This window comes from Labrus mixtus, chromosome 5 (genome assembly GCF_963584025.1).
Source record: "Labrus mixtus chromosome 5, fLabMix1.1, whole genome shotgun sequence".
Taxonomy (NCBI): Eukaryota; Metazoa; Chordata; class Actinopteri; order Labriformes; family Labridae; genus Labrus; species Labrus mixtus.
In genome coordinates, this window is record NC_083616.1 from 25,007,168 (window position 1) to 25,030,610 (window position 23,443).

A 23,443-nucleotide genomic window follows, 5' to 3' on the forward strand; every position below is an offset into this window, starting at 1 on the left:
AGAAAGGTGTACATTTGCAAAAGTGGTCACACCTGCACGTTTAGCACACACTTTTACACATACAGCATGGTCTTTGTTCCAAGCATTTCCTAAGTCCTTTTAACCCCTGAACTGTTAATGAGTTGGTGACAGGTTTCTCGTCAAGGCAGGTTAGATAAGTCCAACTGAACACATGAAAAACATTTACATTAATAGATGGAATGCATGATCTGATTATGCTCAGTGGACAAAGCATACATGGTCAACTTACCTACAGATTGTCTTTTTAATGAATTGTACAACATTTTATCAACAACTATCAAAAAATAACAGTCTTTTCAGAATGAGCTTTTCATATACGTAAGTAGGAAAATAAAGGGATTAAACCTTTAAGGGGATTCAACTTTGTGGTCACCTGTTTGTTGTGTTTTTTTGTCAAAGAATTGTACTTCCACTACATTACGGCAAAAATATACTTAAAAAATGTATTCATACTTTTTGACAAAACAGTCTTCATTTCTATACCAAATATTGTGTAAGCAAAGAACATGACATTTGTTTAAATTAAGTCTAAATTAATTAATTTGTGTTAATTCTTGATTCATTTTTAAAAAAGCAAGATTTAAGACTATTTATCGTTATCTTACGCAGAACGGTAACTTTTATTCTCCTTATTATTTTTCTTTTTGAATCATTTTTCATTTGATGTAATAATTTGTATTAGGCTACTATAGTATTTAGATATTGCCTGTGTGTTTTGTATGCCTAAAACATGTCTTGTCATACTTTTTCCAACTGAAAGCATTAACTATTCAACTAAATTAAACAGTGTAGTCGTGGACAGACACACTGTGGAAACCTTCTTTGACAGTGGTAACCAAAGAACTGATATATCATCTATTTGTGTGTCAGCTTGTAGCTGCTCAGTAGGAGAAATCCATCCTTTTACCGCTCCTGCAGCCATATGACTCAATTTCCCAGCAGGTCTTGCGCGAGGAGAACAGGCGACTACCAGCCAATCGTCTTCTTCCATACACGGAAGTTAGAGGGAAGAGGGAATTTCAGATTGTTTACATCACGGAACGAAAAGTTTGTCTTCTTGTCTGAAGATATTATGTAGAATGAATGTCTAAAGCTGACTTCTACTCTGCGGAGATTTAAGTTTGATGTCTGCACCACCCGTGTACAAGTAAGTCGACATTTAAAGCTTCTATACCAATATTCATACGGCAGTAGATTAATAAACTAACAAGCTAATAGCTGGAATACAGTAAACTCGGTGAAGAGGTTTAATCATTATTATCACGTTATTAGAGTTGTAATGACTGTCTGACTTGTTTGTATTAAAAAGTGAACTGACATGCTTTATCCGTGTGTAGTCTACCTGTAGCTGAGTGAAGGAAACACTGGCATCCTGTGGTCTGTTCGAGGTGTTACACCTGAACCTTTAACTAAAGCAGGGGTGGGCAACTGGCGGCCCGGGGGCCACATGCGGCCCCCATCAACCCTCAACGTGGCCCTCAGGTAAATTTTTACATATCAATTAATTGGGAACATGAAGAAAACATGACAAAATCTGCCATGAAATCATGAAAACCAGAAGTATGTCCATAATAATATTTGATCACTGGTACATGTTGAGTTAAATTTGAGACATAATTGACTGTAATCGTTTTTTTGTATCCTACAATTTGGCCCCCTGGCAGTGAGAATTAAATGAATGTGGCCCTTGCTGTGACCAAAGTTGCCCATCCCTGCTTTAGGTAGTCAGATAATGCAAGCTGCTCCTCCAAATCCTGGAAGAGTTGGTTGAGTAAAGTCAAAGTACCTACAGTAAAAGATTGTAATTATGTACTCCTCAAACATTTCTGTACACCTGCCTTGTAATGCCTAATTTCCATTGGTTAATTCTCTTCACTTTTCTTCGGCTGTGGCTCAGTTGGTAGAGTTGCCGCCTCTCAACCGGAAGGTCGAGGGTTCGATCCCCAGCCGGGCAACGTGTCCGATGTGTCCTTGGGCAAGACACTTAACCCCGATGGCATTAGTTACTTCTGATGGATGATACTACATAGCGACCACTACCATCAGTGTGTGAAAGGGTGTGAATGGGTGGGTGTGACATGTGGTGTAAAAAGCGCTTTGAGTAGTAGCGCTTTTCTTTGAGTAGAAAAGCGCTATATAAGCTCAAGTCCATTTACCATTCTTTAAGATTCTTGATGAATGTAAGATTGTGGGAAAGCAAAATTATCAAAAAATGTATAATTGTATTATCTGGAATTAGCTGTACATAAATCTCCCTTTTATGGCTGTTGATGCCACGACCCTCACAGTAATCTTTTATAATCCAGGTCAGGGATGGGCAACTGTGGTCACAGCAAGGGCCACATTCATTTAATTCTCACAGCCAGAGGGCCAAATTGTAGTTTCCAAAAACGATGACAGTCGATTATGTCTGAAATTTAACTCAACATATACCAGTGATCAAATATTATTATGGACATATTTCTGGTTTTCATGATTTCATGGCATATTTAGTCATGTTTTCTTCATGTTTCCAATTAATTGATATGTAAAAAATTAACCTGAGGGCCACGTTGAGGGTTGATGGGGGCCGCATGTGGCCCACCCCTGATCTAGGTGTTCTTAAACATACTGCAGCACACAGAGGTACATTTTTTCAAAAGGTGATGTTAAACTGATTTGATTAAACTGAAAAATAATGTCAACAATCTCATAATTTGAACTGCAAACTCGCCCCTTACCCAAAGTAAACAAGCTTAGTTTAAAAAAAAAAAATCTTCAAAGATAATATTTGAGCAGTCACATCTCGTTCCTGCTCCAGAATGTGGACAGCAAACACCGGAGCTGCTTGCAAGTGTGTTTATGTGCACACACACATACGTAACTTTTAGCCTGTGTGGCATGGGTTTGCTCATACGCTGATAAATGATCTGTGTCTTACTGTAAATATGCTTGATTAAGATTGTTGGTAACATTGTCTGCTACTTCCATATTGAGCAATCAGTTTGTTTCCGACTATGTGTTAATCAAAGTGGAGCTCTGTACACAAGTAAACAAGAGGCGCTTGTTCCTAATTTGGTTGGGTTTTTTTCTGCTCCTTGAAAATGAGTATTTATATATTCACATCAGCGAGCCATAGGGGCTTTCCAGCAGAGATGATGGCAAGACATTAAACAAATTGTGTGCAGTGAGGTGATCATAAAACACAACCCTGTGGTGTCTTAAACAGACCTGTCATTATGGTAAAACAACACACACACACACACACACACACCATTCTCAGGCTTTCCAAATTCACGCCACACATCCCGACCCACACACCCTTGTGATCTGCCCCCCCCCCCATACACACACACACACACACGATTTTCCCTCCATCATCATAAAAGATGAAGAATGTTCTGTTTATTTCTCAGTAGGCCTCCGTGAATGTGTTCGTGTGAAAAGGTTTGATCGCCTGCAGCGTAAAAGTTTGACGCTTAGATGGTGGTAATAAGAGCTTAACATAACCAGATGAACTACCTATGTCTCCATAAATGTTCCTCTGATCATAACCTTCAATTTTCTATATTATAATTTAATTCTGCTCTAATGGAAAAATAGGGGAAGATGTAGGCCACACATGCACCATACAAAGTGGAGCCCACATGCATTGGCAGGATATTTTGGGGCTGGCTCGACTAAACGTTGTTCTAGACAACTCACAGTCGTTTATTCAAGCTCACAGTAAGGAGGTTCCTGGTCCTCTCTGAGTGGAGTTTGCATGTTCTCCCCGTGCATGCATGGGTTCTCTCCGGGTAGTCTGGCTTCCTACCTCAGTCCAAAGTCATGCACGTTAATTGGTGACTCTAAAAAAAAAAAAGATAAAGGATGGATGTCCCAGGTTCAAATCAGACCTGTGGCTCCTTTCCCGCATGTCATTCCCCTCCCTCTCTCTCTCTCTCTCTCTCTCCCTGATTTCTGACTCTATCCACTGTCCTATCTCTCCAATAAAGGCCCCAAGAGCCTATCTAAATATTAATTTAAGAACCAGTGGTTTAAATTCCAGGGATGAAAGGAATTTTCACAGAAACATTGTTAACACTGTGCTTCAAACATGAAAACATGCTATAATGATCCTCTCACGGGTAGATTTAACAAGCACACGCATGCTTTTAGCCTCCTGTTAACGTCAGTACTTACACCGATGGTTTTTATGATTCTTAATGTCTGGGAAGAAACATCATGGGACTGAAGATTAATTAAGGTTTAGTATAATAACGTCCCCTCCCTGCTTCAGTCCTTTGAGACATATTTGGGAGACCGCTGGTTTAAGAGTGATTTTATTAAACATTCTACTAAGAGTTTCATCAACTTATGACAAACATGGTCAACTTTTTTGGGGGCAACCCTACTGAGCTTTATGACAGAAGTTTGTTTGTCCATTTTTATATTTGATTAAGTGTATATTTTGGGGTACAAAGGTGACATTTATTCACAAATATATGCGATATTTGCATTTTTGAAATGCACAAAGAAGACCCTTTCTTTTATTCTTACAATTCTTCACACATGAAACTCCACAATGGCGTGGGTTTTCATTCTTTAAGGAAAGTTGATCCACCCATGCTAGAAATGCTTCAGAAAACATTGAATATCTTTGCGGCCAATATGGATGCTGAAATTGTTAATTAAAATGTGATTTCATTGGAAGATCGCAACGTAAAAGTCAACATGGTGCAGCTGAAACAGCCACAAAGAAAAGATGTTTGATACAGATGTTTTCTGTATAATAGATGGGCTTGACTGCGGTTTTTGATTTTTGATTTTTTTGTTCTGCTTAGGATGTCACCTTGTTCCTGAGAACATTCACCTGAACAAGCAGAAAATGTCTCAGCTGCAGCCACAGAGCCAGCTCCGAGGTTCAGCCGAGGAGCCCCTCCTGAACATCCAGCAGATGCAGTTCTGGCTGGACAAAGCGGTGGCATGGGGCCAGGCTGAGCGCCCAGACACTCGGAAAGACACCTGCCTGCATTTGAACAGACTGAGGGATTTCCTTCAGCGACTCCTCACACATATCAACAGCATGGTGAGCTATTAAGAAACGTTGAGCCTGCGCCTTTACATCTTTTTTTTTACTATGTAACAATGAGCAACAGAAGCTTTAACTTTTATATTTGTGAGAGATTGAGACAGTCCTCCTAGTCCCTGACCTCTTACAGGGTTGAACAACCTTACCGAATTAAATATATTAGTTAATCAGTTAGGCCTAACAGCTCTCTGATTAATGAAGCACTAAAGTAATTTAAACACCAGCACTTCTAGTACACACACACACACACACACACACTGGAACATGCACACGCTGACTCTTTGTCAGAGCGAGAGCACGAACAGCCAGGCCAGCGTTGGAAGGATCGTACTAACAGAGGCTGCTCTGTGCTGTGCAGAGGCTTTCTGGCAGCGCTGCAGTGTTGAGTTAGTCAGGTAATAGCCGCATTGGGACCTTCGGCGCTAACCTAATGTATCCCTATATCAGGTCCAGCAAATTTGGGAAGGGGGCAGAGGACAGGAGGGGGTGCAGGGCTGTGAGATCTCAGTGTTAATTCGACCTTGACTCCTGCCTCCAGCTCTAGCTCTTAGAACTCTCTGTCTTTCTGCACTTTTCTCACATAACGTACTCTTTCCTCACAGAAGAAATCTTTTTCATGTCAGCTTTACAGTCGTTTTACTGTTTTAAATGTACGTCTCTTTGTGACATATGTTTTAATGTAACACTGTGATGGTTAAAAGCAGTCTCAATGTCTCTCTGATGGTCTTACTTATGATTTTTTCCCCTTGATTTGGGCAACAATCCCTTTATATTTTATAGATCCAGCACTGTCTGGCTGTTATTCATATCTGTCCGTGTCCTTCTCTGATAGCATTACTTTGAGTACATGTCATGCAGAGGTTTCAGCATGTGTAGGATGATGGAGTGGATACAAAGAAAGAGAAAAGAATGGTATAGTTTAATTGGGTTGAAATACTTTTTTACTGGCAGTGATCTCATTAAAAAAAAGACCAGATGAGGATATCCTGCTTCTTGGCAGCATTTTGCAGCCTTTGATGACTGAACAACTTTCCTGTAGCTTATGCACAAAGATGAGAAATAGTCCTAATTATTGTTCTTTTTTGGATTTTACATTTGGTTAGAAAAGTGAAGGAAGCTTCCCATCTCAATTGTACACATACAGACAACAAGAAAAGTTCAACATTAAAGCCAAGAAGGCCTGTCAAAAGTATATGATCACTTGATTACAATTATTGGAGCAGACTGCAAGCAGTTTGCAAAGCTGTAAATATAGGCAATAACAGAAACAGGAAATTAAATAACTATGGCTCCATGTGCTGGGTTGAGACAAATACACAGTTTGCCTTAGCTCAACAATGACAAGTCCAAGATTAGAGCTTGGCTGTCTAGACCCTAATGCTGTTTGGCAGGTGTTTTGATTTCAGCACCTATTAGACAATCTTTCATAACGTTCAGAAAAAAAGATGATGACAGAAAGGTGCTGATAATGGGTCTTTGTATTTATAGTGCAGAATCTCCCCTGCGGGTGCAGCCGAGCATTTGACAGCTCTGTGGAAAGTTGTGCTTCGGGTCACATACAGGCTGTCTGGTGCTCTGCTGCTTAATTTCAGTTTTAAAAAAAACCAATCTGTCATAAAAGAATGGGTTCATCAGCATGTATTCCACAGAAATATGTCCATTGTCCGACTCCTTACATAAGCTATTGATGAATGAAAGAACAAAACACCTCAAGTGAATTTAATTTTTTCAAGTGAAATAAAAAACTTAGGTGAAATGTTGCTTCCATCCAGCTTTTCTAAAAGAGTAGTTTGGATAGAAATGCTGGGATGGATTCATTGCTTTTGGTATCCCAGTTGCATAGTATATTTTAAAAGCTAGATACATGACATGTTACAGTCTTTAACCCCGTTTTTGTTACACGGGGGGATGCACTTATTGGTTGAACATCAGTATCAGCCGATATCTATCCCATTGACAGTCTTTGGCTCATCAGCAAATAATGTGTCATGCACTGATGTCAGCAGCCGATGTGTTGTGTTAATGCTGCTGGACAAACTATTTTGGTGTCACGGTCAAACATGAAAGATAAAGTCGTCAGTCTGGGAGTCTTACATTGTCTCTGGGAAAGATCAGTGACATGCTGTTTGCAAGACACTTTCCAGTGACATTTTATTGGTGTGCTGTGGGGGCGCCGGTGGCCTAGTGGTTAATGCGAGCGCTCCATAAGAGGCTGCAGTCCTCAAGCTGGTTGCCTAGGTTTGAATCCAACCTGTGGCTCCTTTGCCAAATGTCTTTCCTTGCTCTCTCTTCCCGATTTCAGGCTCTATTAACTGTCCTATCTCTGTAAAAAAAAAAAAAAAAAAGGTATAAGAAGCCCCCCAAAAAATAAGTCTTTCAATGTGTGCTAGGGTAAGCTGAAGGGATGTGGCATCACTTTCGCATTTCGACCAGAAAGTTCCTTTGCATGGCTTCGCTTCAAATTACGCCTACAGCCCAATATGTCAGCAGCCGTCACGGGGTACTCCATGTTCAATTCACTACAACAGAAGGAGACAGAGAAGCGCTGTCCGTTGTGATTTACAGTCGATGTTTCTTAAGAGTCTGATGAGAAGATCGGGACCAGTATTAATACTGTGGAGTCACCTCAAAAGTTTTTTTTCCCCATAGTTGCTACACGACTGCTCAAAGGGACTGTTTTGAAAATCACACTGTCCTAGATAAGACGGATGCAGGGGGTGAGGTATTCAACACTACACTCAAGTGTATATTTATGTGCTCACCATAGTAACCCTTGCTGTTAGAGCCACTCTGATTGTGACTCAGTGATGTCAGAGACAGAAGTGTTTCCTCACTGTTCTCTCCATTGTTGTCTATAAACTTGTCCCATTTGCCCCGCTGGCTCTACTTAATGAGCCACTTCTGTCTGACATGCCTGTCCCTAATCAAGACAAGACACATCGATCCAAAGGTTGCTCATAATCAGACAATGACGACGTTGCTTGATGGAGACTTGGCGCTGCCAGTCAGTGATAATTACTTTCTGTCGTGATCTGCATTTCTTAGTAACAACACATTAGGAAAGCTCTTATTATAAAACGAACATTCCTGTTTTGTTGCATCACCAACACACACACAAACACACACAACATTAACCATGTGTTGTTGGATTGATAGGCGGGCTGAGTGTAAGGGCTGTGTTCCAGGCAGCATTGGTGGTGTTGGTGGGGGGCACAGAGGGGGGCATTTAGAGAAATCCTATTGGGACTATTACCATCCTGCTTCCAATTAATGATGATCTCATCCACTTGAGTGAGTCAAGTAAGTCTCTTTTTCTGTCTGGTCCTCTTTTTGATCACATAAGACTAAAGTATTATTGTTAAATACAGTGCTTTATTGAGGCTTCTCCATGTTTACCAAGTCGTCTCTGCTTATTTTGATGGAACGTGCATGAAATGATGTCATGATGTTGATTACATCTACAATTGCGACTACATTAGTTTCTTCTTTGATATGTCCCTCTCTTTTTTATTTTCCTTTCCAAGTCATGTTCCTCCCTTCTTAACATCACTACTCTACTTGTACTGACTTAAAAAATAATAATCTTAAAAGTAATTTTTGCCCTTCTTAAACACAGTGATTTCTTTCACCAATTTATCATCCTCAAATAGTCCAAAGAATTCAAAAAAAAAAAATTGGGGGGGTTTTAGATACAGGACAGTAAATACAGTTGTAAATTAGAGGGAGAGAGAGAGTTGGGAATGACATACGGCAAAGGGGCGACAGGTCGGATTCCAAAATGGGCTGCCTGCTTTGAGGACTGTGGCCTCTGTACTGGGGGGCGCACACTAACCACTAGTCCCCGGACGCCCGTGCCAATGCTTTTTTTAATTCAATAAACTCAATAGCCTGTATCTCTGACAAATGAGACCTGACCAAGAATAGCAACAACAAACAGCTTCACCCATAAACAAGCAAACACATGAAGAGGCTAAAGTTACATCAAACGATCTTTATTGATTCTTGAACTTTTCAGAAGACATTCCCCCCGGTCCAAAGATAGTACCTCATATTAAAAATGTTCAGATCTTCTAAGTTTGACAGTTTAGACTTTATTGTCCACATGGGGAAATTCCTTTTGAAAGCCCCGTTTCTGTCCAACAGACAATTCCCACCAAAAAACTTGTACAGAAAAAAACATGTACAAAACAAAGTGAAACAACATTCAGAAGTTCCCGCTCTGGCCTGGTTGAATCAGTATGTAGATTTGTTTCACGCAGGAGGTGCGGAAAAGCTAAAAGCTTTTGATCCACTGATCCAATTCAGTGTGGACTTTGGGAACAACAAAGTGTACGACGGCCATAGAATGAAGATCAAGAGAACAGAAAACTAGATGGAAATTATGAATTGCAGAATAAGGCAATGTCTGATTCATGGTGACTAAGACTGCTTTTGAATTCACGCCCCAAAGGGATGAAAATATACAAGTGCGTGTTTGCTTGATTAAGACGCGTGTCAGTGAGACTGATGGGATGTTAGGCCCAACGAGAGAGAAAGAACTGAAGCTCCTCAATCATCCTATGGTTCTGTTTTTCCACATATTAGGTTCAGATGAGACCCTGACCACAGCCAGCTGAATCATCTTTGGTTGAGCACGAGCACACTGCTTCAATAACAACTGTTTTATTATGTCAGATTTCTTTGTGTGGGCCTCTCCTGCGTCGAAGCTGTTCTCTCAAGTTAAATTAGCTCACAGATGAAATGAATGATATGGTCTGTGAATGTGGGATGGATGCTAGGTAATACTGTAAATGCACATAAACATGATTCATGCACACGTGTGCAGACATGCTTGTTAATTTAAGCTGTACGTCACCGCTTGGATCTGTTTTTCCTTTTCACCTCAGTATTGTAAAACATCGTGTTGCTCCGTGTGTATTACTGTAATATTAAACCCAGAATACAATGGGATCAAAGTAATGCATTACACCTGTGTCTTCACAGTTGTCCGGATTCAAAAAGTATGTTTATTGTAGCCACACTGAAGTCATTTTTCTTCAGCTTGACTTGAGTGTTTGTGTGTTCGGCTCCTTGACAAAAAGTTTCAATGTTTTTTCATACTTGGTTAGAAACAACAAGTGGGTTGGTTCTGAAAAGACAAACTTATTTACTGATTGATCGTTTGCCTTTGTTTTAAATGATAACAGCTGTGAACATCTGTTTTTCAATGGATTACACCCTTTTTTGTGTTGTGTTCGACATTTCCTTCTCTCTCAAAGTGCTGTAGAGCAGAGGTTCTCTAATTAAGGTTCAAGTATACCTCCTAGGAGTACTTTGGAAAAGGTTTAGAAGGTTTTTAGAAAATCACTCATCTAATAAAAATAAAAATAAAAAAAAGTTCATTGAAATGTAAATGAAAATTGGATGAACCACATTAACCACCATATTCTTTCTATTTTCTTTCTTTTAGACCAGCTTTATATTTGCACTTATTGTTAAATGAAATGTGCATGAAGCCAGTTTTGATAATAAGTGACGAATGAAAATCAAGAAAATTAAATGCTTTTTTTGTAAAAAGGATTTAAACGATGCCAAAGTAGCACATTAAGTGCTTGTTGGTAGCCACTTTGTTCTTAAGAAAATGAGACACTGGGGGCGCAGGTAGCCTAGTGGTTAGTGTGTGCACCCTGTACGGAGGCCATGTTCCTCCATGCGGGCGTCCCGGGTTCAAATCCAACCTGTGACTCCCTTCACGTGTGGTATCCCACTCTCTCTCTCTCTCTCTCTCGCTCTCTCTCTCTGACTCGATCCACTGCCCTATCTCTAAAATAAAGGCATAAAGAGACAAAAAAGTAACCTTTAAAAAAAAAAAAATGAGACACTGAGAGCGCAAAGCTGTATTGTCCCTTTTTTGTATCGTAGTCTTTTTCTACTTAGAAGTGTTGGTCAGGGGGTTCTTCGATGAAAGATAATTTAAAGGAATAAGAATATTGGGAAAAGTGTGAGAACCACGGCTGTAGACCAAGTCTTGTTTTTCATTTACATCAGCAAGCTGTGCTGACATGTATTCAGAAACAGTCCAGTGTACGATTTTTACAAGTGAAGGTCCTCTGGGAAAGCCTCATATTTATGAACTTGAATGTTAAAAAAAAGTCAGGATTAAAGGTTCTTCACGTTCTTAAATACAGTGTCTGCCTTAGCATGAAACCTTCTGCATGTTTTTAATAGGCTGTGAGTTGAAATGAATCACATGGTGTGTGTTTCTGAGCTGGATAAACAGCTTCAGACACACGCACACACACACACATACTAAAACCTTAACAGGTACAGACCAGAGCCGTGCTCTGAGTCTGTACTGTGTATCTCTCACTGTTCATACTAAAGTGGGAATGTTGACATGATGAAACAAGGTTAACAAAGGTGATGCATGAGATATGTGCTGTGCACATGTGGATTTGCCCTTCTATTAAAGATGATGATGCTTTGTTATTAAGCTGACTTATGAATGAGGTCCTTATGTTTGGTGTTGCAACAATGGGTTGCTAGGTGCAAAAGGATAAAACATAACAGGTTGATACAGTTGAAGATGTGTAAACGGCCTGTTTGTGAATTTGTTCAGTTTCTGTTACATCAAAGATTGACCAGATGTATAATACCTATATTTTCTGGTTATTCCACTACATTATCAAAAGTGTTCGACTATGAAAATATGCAGACTAAAACATTCATTGTCTCCTGTCTGTGGCTTTCTCTATTTTGTCCTGAAGAGCTCCACAACAGAGACCATGAAGACACTTCCCTTCTTGGGCCAGTTTCTTGGACGACTGTGCTGGAACCCTTATGTCACTGCTGATGGTGAGTTCAGAAAAACCATTCAGCTTGGATAAACAGTAGACAGATATGGACAGGCTAATGGCAGGCATGAGTCATTTTGCTGCTTGAACTCTTCAGTGTTAAGGGTGCTACATTAAAGCAGAAATCAACCGTCCATGTGGAGATGTTTTAACTTTTTTAAACTGTCTGTGTTTTGATGTTTTGATTTTTGCAGCTACAGGCAGAAAGCTTTTGTTCCAGTGTCTGTGGGGTCTTTACTCTGAGCATCCAGGCAATGCTGTGGAAAGAAAAGCCAACCAGTGGATACAGGTATGGTCACTCAGGACTTTCTTTATCTCTGTTAATAGAGGACTTATATTCAATGAAATTGTGCTCCGTGAGTTCTTCTACATGCCCATCGTCACTGTCTTTGAACATTTTGAGTTTATGCAAAAAATCAGAGGAGTTGCTATTAAATCAGGCAAAACATTGACAGTAAAAATTATTGGGGATATTTAAAGGTCACATATTCTCCTCCTTTTCAACTAGTTTGAACAAGACTCCGAGGTCCTCAAAACATTTCTGTGAAGTTTCTTGTTCTAAGTCCACTCTGATCCTGTATTTCATCATGCCTATAAACCCCTCTATTTCAACTCTGCCCAGAAAAGGCTGTTTCTGTGTATGTAGCTTTAAATGCAAATGATCTGTGTTTGACCACGCTCCTCTCTGGAAGGGCTTGGGTGGCTTGGGCTTTCATGCTCCATTTCCAGTTTCTCATAGCCCAAAGCAATGTCTTCATTTTATGGGGGGAAAGGGTCAAATGTACCAGCACAGACAAGTAAACGAAACGATTAATCTATGTATCATTCTCCGGGCACATTTTGCTCTGTATCAAGAATGTTTGAAATCTCAAGACCCAGCATTAGTTTTCTCAGATTTGTTGACTTTGGGTAAATTTTGGACAACAACAGTTTGATGCTGAGATTTTAAACAAAGTATTTACCGGGCTAAATTACTTGATACCAGAGAGAGCAACATGAAGTCGTCTTTACTTCCTGCATGCTTTGATTGGTTATATAGTATAACACACGCATGAAAGACATAGCCACGAATGAGGGGAGCTGGTGGAAACAAAAACACTTCTTATTTATGGATAAATCGAGGCCTGATTCCACCAATTCAAAACATACTTTAGTTGTAACTGTATTATCTCTCCCAAGTGTGCATCGTGTTCCTTTTCTCAAATTTTCATGCCGGATCTGTTTTCTTTTAATGTCCTTATTAGTTCTCGACTATCATCACTTGAACAAATACTCCTCTAAAAGAATCTGTGTAGGACCGCCTTTGGGCTGCTGAAGAGATTTTCTTTCTAATTTGCTTTTAATAGGAGTTCTCTCGCCAGGCCTCCGTGTCTCCTCTCCAACGGGACATGGATGATGAATGAGGTAGATTGGGTCTCTGTTAGTCTTAGCCGTCTGTGCCCAAAACTGTAAAACATATTCTGCAAGCAAATGAAAATGGGCTGTTTCACTGCCCCTTGTCACCAGAGAAGGCTCAGCCTTTGTGGTTAGTTGATCTCGCTCACTGTGTGTTTTCGAGGCTCGCACACAAAGGAGGGAACGAGAACAGAGGGGAAGAAAAGATTCTGTAATTTTCAACTTTGGTGAGGGTTCACACAGATGGCTTATGATAAACAATGTGGGACCTTCACATTTTTGCCAGATTAACTGTGTGTTTGTGTTCTTTTGATTAATTTCTCATCTAATAAAACATCTTGCTAATTAAAACAGGGCCTTGAAAGTAAACCTCGAAATTTGCCAGATGGTCTTTGACCCTAAAGAGGGGAAGCCGAGTGCATGTGTGCTTGGATGTGTTTGCTTATGGCTGCGTTATTGTATAGGTGCATGCTTGAATATCTCTATGTATTGCATGTGTGTGTGCATGAAAGAGGAGATGGTGTATAGTTAACATTATATATGTATAATATAATGTATATTGTTGTGTTTTTAATATAGATTTAAACAAAACAAGAATAGTATTTAGTAAAACAGATTTCTCAATGGATTTTATGTTTATTTATATTCAAGCCATTTGTGAATCATTTTACACAACACCATTTATTTTATTTATTTCCTCCAGAAAACACAATATGTTTAAGAAGAAGGAGATATACTTTATTAATCCCGCGAGGGGAAATTAAATTTTACACTCTGTGATTGAGACATGCTACAAACATACAGGCTGAAATAAACATGCACTAAAGGAGGGATGTCTGGGGGGGGGGGGGGGGGGTAGGGTTAGGGGGTTTAATGCCTTGCTCAAGGGCACCTCGGCAGAGCTCAGGAAGTTGCCATTCAAATATCCAGACTTGGTCTGCACCGGGACTTGAACAGGCAATGTTCAGGTTCCCAACCCAAGTCCATACAGACTGAGCTACTGCCGCCCCATAAAGTAATGTTGTCATTACTCTAACTTCCCACTAGTGTCACTTTTGGCGACCCTGTGGATAAAGTCACACCCCTTATCTCTTTACTGATTTTCTTCCTAGTGTGTTATTTAACAAAGAAATCTCATCCTGCTTTCTTGTAACAGTCAAATGTTTCACTCTGTGAATCTTTGCCTTGGAAGACATAAACAAAGGATCTTTCTGCAGCGTGAAATTTTCAGCTCACACCTACCCTGTATTAGCAAAAAACAGCTAAACAGAACTAGTCAATCATTAAGATGATGGTCTCATTTCTTCAGATCACAAAGAAGCACCAATACTAATTTCAGTCGATTTCATAACCAGTTAAGAACTCTTCACCGGAGCTTTAAAGAGGATAATCAATCACACAATCTTTATTTGTATAGAGCCAATTAGTAACAAATGATAATTTGAGACACTTTACAGAAGAGCAGGTAAAATACCTTACTCTTTGTTATGTTACAAAGACCCATCATGAGCACAGCACTTAGCAACATTTAGCAAAGTTATAGTCACAAAAAAACAGGCAGAAATTGTGGTAGGGGGTAGATGTTTCCTTTGCTGTGGTTCAAATCAGACAGCAACAGTTGAAAACAAGGTTTGCTATGATTAATGGTGTATATTACTTCCATAAAAGCTGAGAAATCTACCTCTTTTACCCCTAAAAATTCTAGTTGTCCATTATTTACAACCCTTTGTCGGAGTAGTTAATTGTAGCGGGTTGCTTTCGTTACAGCTGACTACCTACAGAGTTCACCGAGTCCACTCATGGACCGGATAAAAGTGTCCAAAGAATACAAGTACAATAAACTCATAACCCACTCTGCAGCCTCCCCTCATTCTCCTCCTCGTCTCCTCACAAGAAGACTCCACTCCCCACAAATAACTGGAATGGCGGGAAGTGCAAAAAAACCTACTCACCGCAGCTCATCCCGTCTGGGGGAGCAGGGCAGATGTATGGTTTTAGGCCAGAGATGGTCTGTCTCTGTGTCTCTCCCTGAGTCTGTGTTGTGTTGGACTGCCTGTCCTGGAATGTACAATGCAGCCTGTTTTCTGTTAGCTCTGTCTGATCTTGCTCCCCAACATTGTTTTCTTCATGGCTCCATAATAGACTGTTGGTCTGGTGCTAAATGGCACCTTAATACTGTGTATGTTTTGTGCATTTTCTCACATATGTTTGTAAGCGTTTGTACAAAAAACAAGCCTTTTGCTGCTACTGTATCTAATGTTAGTAGCCACATGTATTTTTCTCTTGTATGTATGATGGTGTGCAGAGTATTTAGCCTTTTCTCCTCCATGGCTCCCCCTAACCCCTCCCTGTCTGCCTCTCTTATCCACATCTGAGTGTTCTCACTGGTTTTGATGAATGCTGGGTACAGCCACATGGCTGCAGGCTATGTCAGATAGTCATTAGCTCAATCGGTCTTCTTCTCTACATCCTGTGCTGGCGGGGGGACCACACAATGCTGCAGAAACATGGCGTATTCTTTGAGGAGATGACAGACGAGTAAAGCACGAGAGTTTAATATTAGAGGGCTGGGTGATGGTCCGTTTGGTAGTTTAATCTTTGATGTGTAACTTCACTGACTCAAACAGGTGAAACACAGGTAGGCCCTGGAGCTCCAGAGACAGCTTTATAGTCTAAAAACACATTTTGGAGTACGTGCTGCTTTCGACATTTTCACTCTGTTTTGTTTTATTTGGAGAGGAGTGTGTTTTTGGTGGCAACGAGGTCTCCCCATTAATCTTTTTATTTCCTTTTGAATGGCAACCCATCAAACAAAACAAAATATTCAGGCGCTGGTGGCGCAGTGGTAAGTGCACGCGCCCCATGTATGGATGCCTTGGTCCTCCAAGCCGGCAGCCCAGGCTCGAATCCCACCTGTGGCTCCTTTCCCGCATGTCGTTCCCCACTCTCTCTCTCTGATTTCCGACTCTATCCACTGTCCTGTCTCTCCATTAAAGGCACAAGAAGCCCAAAAATAAATCTTTAAAAAACAAAAAACAAAAATATTTTCTTTCTTTCGATTTTTTTTCTTTTATAGATTTCTTTGATTTTTATCTAACTAACAGAAATATGAAGATGAGAAAACAAAGATTTGTGGTTTATCTGATGTTGCTTTTTCTTGGCTACAAACAGCCAATAGAAATGAGTTCTTGGGCTCTTATTTTCAGATGCTGCACAGTCATTGTGAAAATGGATATACTTTTGGTTTTTAACAAATATTTGAACTGGGTAACTCTTGTTACGTCTCTGAACATGTATTGATTAAACAAATAACATACAGAAGTGAGATTAAGAGGTAATGGTATAAGTTATGTTTTCAACTTTGATCCATGCTAAACTTTTCCAAACCTCCTCTTTTTTTCAAGATTGTGTTTGGGGCTTTTGCCTTGTTTTGGACAGGAAAGCTATACAATGACAGGAAATGCGGGGAGAAAGAGTGTGGGATGACCTGCATGAAACAGCATCAGACTCATGAATCGAACCTGCGACCTGTGCTTCAAGGACCGTATAGACTCTGTTCATGCCCCCATGATCCTCTTTTCATGCTAAACTAAGCTTATCCTCGCTTTTATATTTTGAATACGAGTGGCATCATGCTTCTCTTTAACTCTCGACAGTACAGCTAACTAGCCTTTTGCCAAACATGGCACATTGTTCATTGAATGACAAAGTTTTACATTTATGATAAGAATTGTATTTGTTGTTGTCATTCTGACTTTACAGCTCTCCAGTGTTTAACTGAAAATTACTATCACTCCTCAATGATTGTAACAAACACTCACACATGTCAGAAACTGTATCAGGGTTTAAGTTGTTGTAGGTGGATTTTAAAGATTTGTTTACATTTAAATTCAATGTAGATCCAGTCAGTCACACAAACTATCTCTGTAACTTCATTATGTCAAATACCACTAATAGTTTATAGTCAGTAGATGATATCATTAGCCTACATATTTCATACACTTTTATGCCCTTAATGTCTGTACACATGTTTTTACCACTATCGCTCATAACTTAATTACTTTGCTTTTTCATCCTGACCCCGTTTTGTTCTCTTTTCCCTCATTTCATCTCCCCTCTTCACGTCTCTGCTGTGTTGACCAGATGAGAGAGAGTATACTTGGGTCTTTCTTTCATTGGTTTGGGTAGAATTCAATCTTGGCTTTGTAATTGTTAACAGGCACCCATCAAAACCAACCAACCAAATCTTTCTTGCCTTGTGCATTTTTTCTCCATCCTCTCTTTTAATTTTAGATTTATGGAGGGTTATTTTCTATCACGATGTCCAAGCCCCCAAAGCCAGCTTCGTTGTTGTTTTTCTGCAAGAGAAAGTCGACTTTTCACCTAAAGAATTTGCCGTCCATCTCTCCCTTTGCCCCTCAACCCATTCCTCTGGTGACCACACCCTTTTTTTTTTCTCCCCGCTGCAAATTGAACCATCGCATTGCGTTCCAGTCTCTCTCTCCGCCATTCCTTCTAACCAGCCTTCCTTCCCTCTCTTCTCTCCAAGCCCCACTGTGCCTCCTTACCCCGGGTGGGATAAGTGTGATTGGTTTTGTATGTACTCGATGTGCAGAGTTTGAGGGCGCTCAGATGGTAGTGATTGGGGTTGTTTTGTAAGACTATGTGGAGGGTAAGCATCTTAGCGTGCTGTAGGGCCTGGCCAAGGAAACCACACAGCTCCACCAACAGCACTGCAGCGCTCCACTGCCTGGGATCTTGGGTTTTCTCCTTCACTTGTTGTTTTTTATGTCCCCTTTTTTTTTAAAAACATATGGTGCCTCTTTCAATCTCTTTCTCTCCTCATCTCCTGTTGATCCTCTTTCATCTGCACTTTGAAAGGGATTTGTACTTTCTAAGTCTTCTCTTAGTGGTCTGGATGTTTCTGTGTTTTTGGTTCATTGGAGTTGTAAAAACGCTGCGTACATAAAAAGATGTGAGGCCTTGGCTTTCTCTGTTGGATCACACTTGTTCAAACATGTACCAGGAGATCAGCTTCTTATGGTCCATTAGACGAGCGAATCCTAAGGTCTCGATTAATCACTCATTCAAATGTAAAGGTCTTTTTGCAATTTCATCACACTTTCTAAATACTGATGAACAAAACAAACGATCACTTTATTTAATCATTAGCCTTCATGAAGTCCCTGAATGACGAGCATACGACCTTATTGTGAGTTGAGACCCTTTTGAATTGGAAAAAACACTCTCATAAGTTGAAAAACGTACAGTATGAGTCTAGTGTTCCCTCTCTTTGTTCCTCCGTTATGCGTCGTGTTTTTTCACAGACGAGAATCAGCTGAGTTTATTGGTCTGGTTTTATCAGTGTATGATGAGGCCCCTTCTGAAAAATGCTTGTAAAACACCAAGGCCGTCTGTAACGAAGAATGTTCATTTCTGAACCTGCTCATATGCTGTCCATACATCCTCGCTTACTGGAATGCCTTTTCTGCACTCATGTGGTTCGAATGATGTGACGCCGACGGAGTCATCCTATGTTCCAGTAACTAATTAGCTTTGATGTTATGGATCTCAGGGTTTGAGCCGGTTGCATTAAGATCTTATTCCCAGTTTAAGTTATGCACATGAAGTGATAATAATCTGCTGCACATTGTGTCGCCTCTCCTCTCACAGAAACTGTTTAGTCAACTTGCTACAGAAGAAGAGGATGTTGCAGCCCAGGCATTTATGAAGCATATGAATGTACCACCTCATGAGTACCATCTCAAAGTGCTGAGAAAGGTATTGGCCTCTCTAATGCTGTTTACTAAATCTTGTCCTTGTTTACAGAAGCATGTCCAGATGTTTTTTTTGACTGGAGTGGCCGACCTGTGGCGCTGAGTTATGCAGGCATGGCATGAAGTTTGTGTGTGCACTGGTACAAATGCATATCATTTATTAACCCTTTCTGTCTCCACTAATCATACGTACTTTAATCACTAACATTAAGGAAGACAGATCTTCTAAACCTCTGTTTATATTCTTTTAAAGAACACAAAAAATGGCAACTTGTACAGTTTCTAAGCTTAATTCTTTAAAGATTCAAAAAGTGACCAAAGCCACAATTTAAAGAACATCTAAAAATTGCAGTGAAGCTCCAGTCCACTGTCTGACTTGTGAGATACATTGAAAATTTTGGTTTTGAAATATTGTCTATACATTTATTTTTGTAGCAAATGTTTTTTTTTACATAGTCTGCAGGATTTTGATTGCATTATTTTATGGACTCATTTCTGCACAATTGCCTGTCTCATGAAAAAGACATGCAAAGTGTAGTAGTAGTTTGAAAAAGTATTGTTCCAACAGTTTCAAGTACCAACCAAAGATAAAGTGCTATACGTAAATTTCAGAAAAAGCTACCAGCAGCCTTTTCCAACACAACCCCAAAGGTTGATTTTAACACATGTGCTGCCTTTGACAAAGCAATTAGCAGATAGTTTAGGATTTTTGGGTTGGCACTTACAGGGGGGCCCATGCCTCCCCTGGCCACCCCTCTGGACCTCTGCCCATATAAACATGTTGACATTTTCAAATAATATTCTCCTTATTTCAGATGGTGGCGATGCTGCAGGAAAACATTGGGAATAGCTGCAGTTCTTCTAGCAGCATGAATCAGAGGTACTGCACATGAGAAACTAGAACAGCAACCATCAATTAAACTTATAGCTGATTCATCATTCTGAATATTTTCTTAACCGATTGTTTTGTCTCTTAAGAAGTCAGAAAATGATGGAAAATAACTATCAGTTCTCCAGAGCCCATAATGATGACTTTATATGCCTCTTTTTTAGCCAACACACTGGCAATAATCCCAAAGATAATCAATTTAATATGCTCTAGAACAGGGGAAAGATGTAAATCCTCCATTTTAAAAGCTTACTTAATGACAGAACGTTTGACATTTTCTTTTTTTTTTAAGGTCAAACTTTAAGCCAAATAGTTGCTGATTTGTCGACTGATTTGTGCAGTTCTTCTCCTTCCAAAATAGATAAAGTCTTGAACATTAGCATGCTGTGTGGTATGAGATGCTGCCAGAAGTTAGTTCTTTACATAAAATAAGAGGAATACATTTTGTTAGAAAAGATCAAAGCACACCAAACTTTTAAGCCCCTGGAGGTACGAATTCTTATCTTTACATGCATTTGATGAGAAATCCTGTTTGTGACTGTTTGCAGGTGTTCCTGTGACCGCATTCAGGCCACGTCCGAGGCTTGTGTCCCGCTTATCACTTGTCCTGAGGCTGCTCCTCTCATTGGTGCTCTGCTGCTGCAGTCGATGACTTGTGTCAGGGCAACGCTCAGTGAAGACTTTCTGGATGCTCTCAGTTCTGCCTACTTAAGGTAAGGGGGACATTTAAGTGTGAAGACTGTTACCTATGTTTTGTTTTTATTTTAAATCAGTCCCAACATATAATCCTGTTTCCATCTGAAAGTTTAAACTGTGATGTTTATGTGTTTGATTTCATTATAGCCAATGCTTGTCACTGGAGGAGCAGGCAGTCGTGTCTCTGTGGTATCATAACCTGCACAGCCTTGAAGAAACCGTGCTCAGACTGCTGGAGTGTGCTCAGACCAACACTCAATCAACACCACAGAAGCTGGAGCAGCAACTAACACAATCACTGCTGGTGAGTAATCATGTGTATGTTGATTGAATACAACTTAGAACGTCATACAGTATTTGCAGAAACAAATGTTTTCCATCAGAACTGCATTTAATGCCCAGTTAATAATCATCTCTGGCTCAGACTGAGACGGACAATTCTTTTTATGATGGACTTTTTATTGTGGACGCTGCAGATTTTCTCGATCAATCGAGAAAATTTAATTGGCACAAAGCAGTGAGTGTCATTTTCAGTTTGTCTCCTTTGTCCAAGCAGCAGTACAAAACCCCAAAGATAGTAACTCTACGGTTGTATAAAACGAAAATGAGAGTGAAACTTGACATGTGAGGAGCAGAACCAGTAATATTTGAAGAATTACAAGTCTGTAAATGAGATATTAATATGTCTGCCAAATATTGTGTCCAAGCTGAAACGCAGCCACCCACCACTAGCCTGAGCTGTAGTCATAGACTAGCTGTAGCTCCAGTCGCTGCCCTTCTCTCCCAGCTCTACTTCCTGTATAAAAACAAGCACAGGGAACGGTTAGCATCTTAGCGCTGCGCGGTTTGACAGTATTTCAGTCCAGGAAATGGAGATAAAGATTTTATTTTTGGTTTTTTTGTGCCTTTATTGGAGAGCTAAGACAGTGGATAGAATCAGATATCAGGGAGAGAGAGAGAGGGGAATGACATGCTGGAAAGAAGCCACAGGTCGGATTTGAACCTGGGCCGCCCGCTTGGAGGACTACAGCCTCCATACATGGGGCGTGCATACTAACCACTGCACCACCAGTGTGCTTTCTTAACTTTAGACTCGTCAGCTAATTTGAATTTAGATCAGCGTTTAATCAACTTTGAAATTCATCGCAGAGGAACATCTCAGTCTCTAGTTTAGTGCATCAACAGAGTGTGTGATACTATCAAACAAACAAGGCTGTTTGCAGGGAGCCCATGGTTATAACTTCATAGATTATACCTCCATGCACAAACATATTGGCATTATTAGGAAAAGGAAGTTGTCCATTGACAGCCTAGCCAGGGATGAAAGTAAACTGTGATGCATTTTGACAGATTTGAATTATGATCAGATCAAAAGATCTCGCTTTCACATGTGACCTTCTTGAAGGCCTTGTTTTATGTTCACAGTTAGACTTGGAGAGTCATGTGTAAAATGTTGTGACATTGTACTTTGGCATTTTCAGCTATTTTCCTGCTGCGTGAGCTGGCAGCATTTCGACTGTTGATAAATTGGTGACATGTTGCTGCTGTTAAATGGATTTGTTATGTACATACTTTGACTCATATGCCTTGAATTACTGAGTCTCACATCAGATATCTCTGCACAGCCCATATGTGTTTGGCTATACTTTTAACTGCTTAGTTAAACTGTGAAACCAAACTGGGCCTGCTCATTTTATCATGAAGGATAGTGTTGAAATGTTTGCATATACATCGGTTTTGGATGTGTTACACCGGCTTTTTTGGTTGATCTTTATTGACTGTTTTTGCCCGGCCAACTCACACCATTTGGCTTCCCTCTGCATGCATCTCACATCATTTGGCTGGCTCTAAACTGCCTCTCACATCATTTGGCCCGTGCTACACAGCCTGTACTGTGCATGGTAAGTACTGAACCTCTGTCACTTGAGTCCATGGCCACTCCTCACTTCATTTAACGCAAGATCATGCCAAGTTCATAAGTCAGCAAAGATTTTTGGATTCATAGATGTAGATCTCATTACTTCAACAACAAACAAAAAGAATCTGGAAAAATTGAGAGGATTTTTGTTCCTTTCATTTCGCCAACAGGGGCTTCTTTTTATTTAATCAATAATAATAATAAAGTAACACCGCTGACAAAATATTGTCAGACAACAATATCATTGAGTGGTTCACTGGGACTAGACAACTGAAAACAAAAACTCATAGAAAACATAGAAATAAGGTTCAACAATGTCTTCCATAGTGTTGTCAAGACCGCACTAACCCAGACCAAGACATACCCAAGACCAGAGTGAGCCGAGACTGAGACAAGACCAAGACATTTAGTGATTGAGATCGAGTCAAGACCAGGACCATAAATATCACTGACAAATCATCATCTCTTATGAAGAGGCCTGTCACTCATTTGGCCCATAACACGGGGGAAGGTTGCTGAAGTAACCGGGGGATAAAAATCTAAATGAATTGAAGTTATTTTTTCTTTTTCAAATGAAAGTAATGACGTGGAAAAATAGCCTGTCAGTGGTTGTCTTAATTTAGAATCCGATGTCTGCCCAGTCTGAGACAGAGACAACACCGAGACCTTCAAAAAGTGGTCTCGAGACCAGTCAGTCACAAATTTCGAGTACTACAAGATTAGTCTTCCAGAATTCAAACCTGTCCATGCAGTGTTATAGACAGAGTAGGTATGACAGAAAGAGTCGAGGGGAAAGAGATTGATCTATACAGACCAGTTTTCTGAGGATTGTTTATGCAAAACTCTGCAGCCAGCATTAGGATA

The 23,443-nt window shown here is 40.1% G+C and overlaps 1 protein-coding gene across 2 annotated transcripts in view; it reads left to right on the forward strand.

Annotated features, from left to right (window-relative positions):
• Positions 1–1,021: 1,021 nt before the first annotated feature.
• Positions 1,022–23,443, forward strand: part of fancc (FA complementation group C) — a 35,270-nt gene continuing 12,848 nt past the window's right edge. The window contains exons 1-9 of one of the 2 annotated variants that reach the window (XM_061038778.1): positions 1,022–1,168; positions 1,359–1,409; positions 4,824–5,068; positions 11,818–11,905; positions 12,099–12,193; positions 18,973–19,080; positions 19,892–19,956; positions 20,514–20,678; positions 20,809–20,965. In XM_061038778.1, the coding sequence (XP_060894761.1) occupies positions 4,868–5,068; positions 11,818–11,905; positions 12,099–12,193; positions 18,973–19,080; positions 19,892–19,956; positions 20,514–20,678; positions 20,809–20,965 (879 nt within the window). In that variant the 5' untranslated portion in view covers positions 1,022–1,168; positions 1,359–1,409; positions 4,824–4,867. The remainder of the gene's footprint in view (positions 1,169–1,358; positions 1,410–4,823; positions 5,069–11,817; positions 11,906–12,098; positions 12,194–18,972; positions 19,081–19,891; positions 19,957–20,513; positions 20,679–20,808; positions 20,966–23,443) is intronic. The other variant, XM_061038777.1, reaches the window with a different exon arrangement.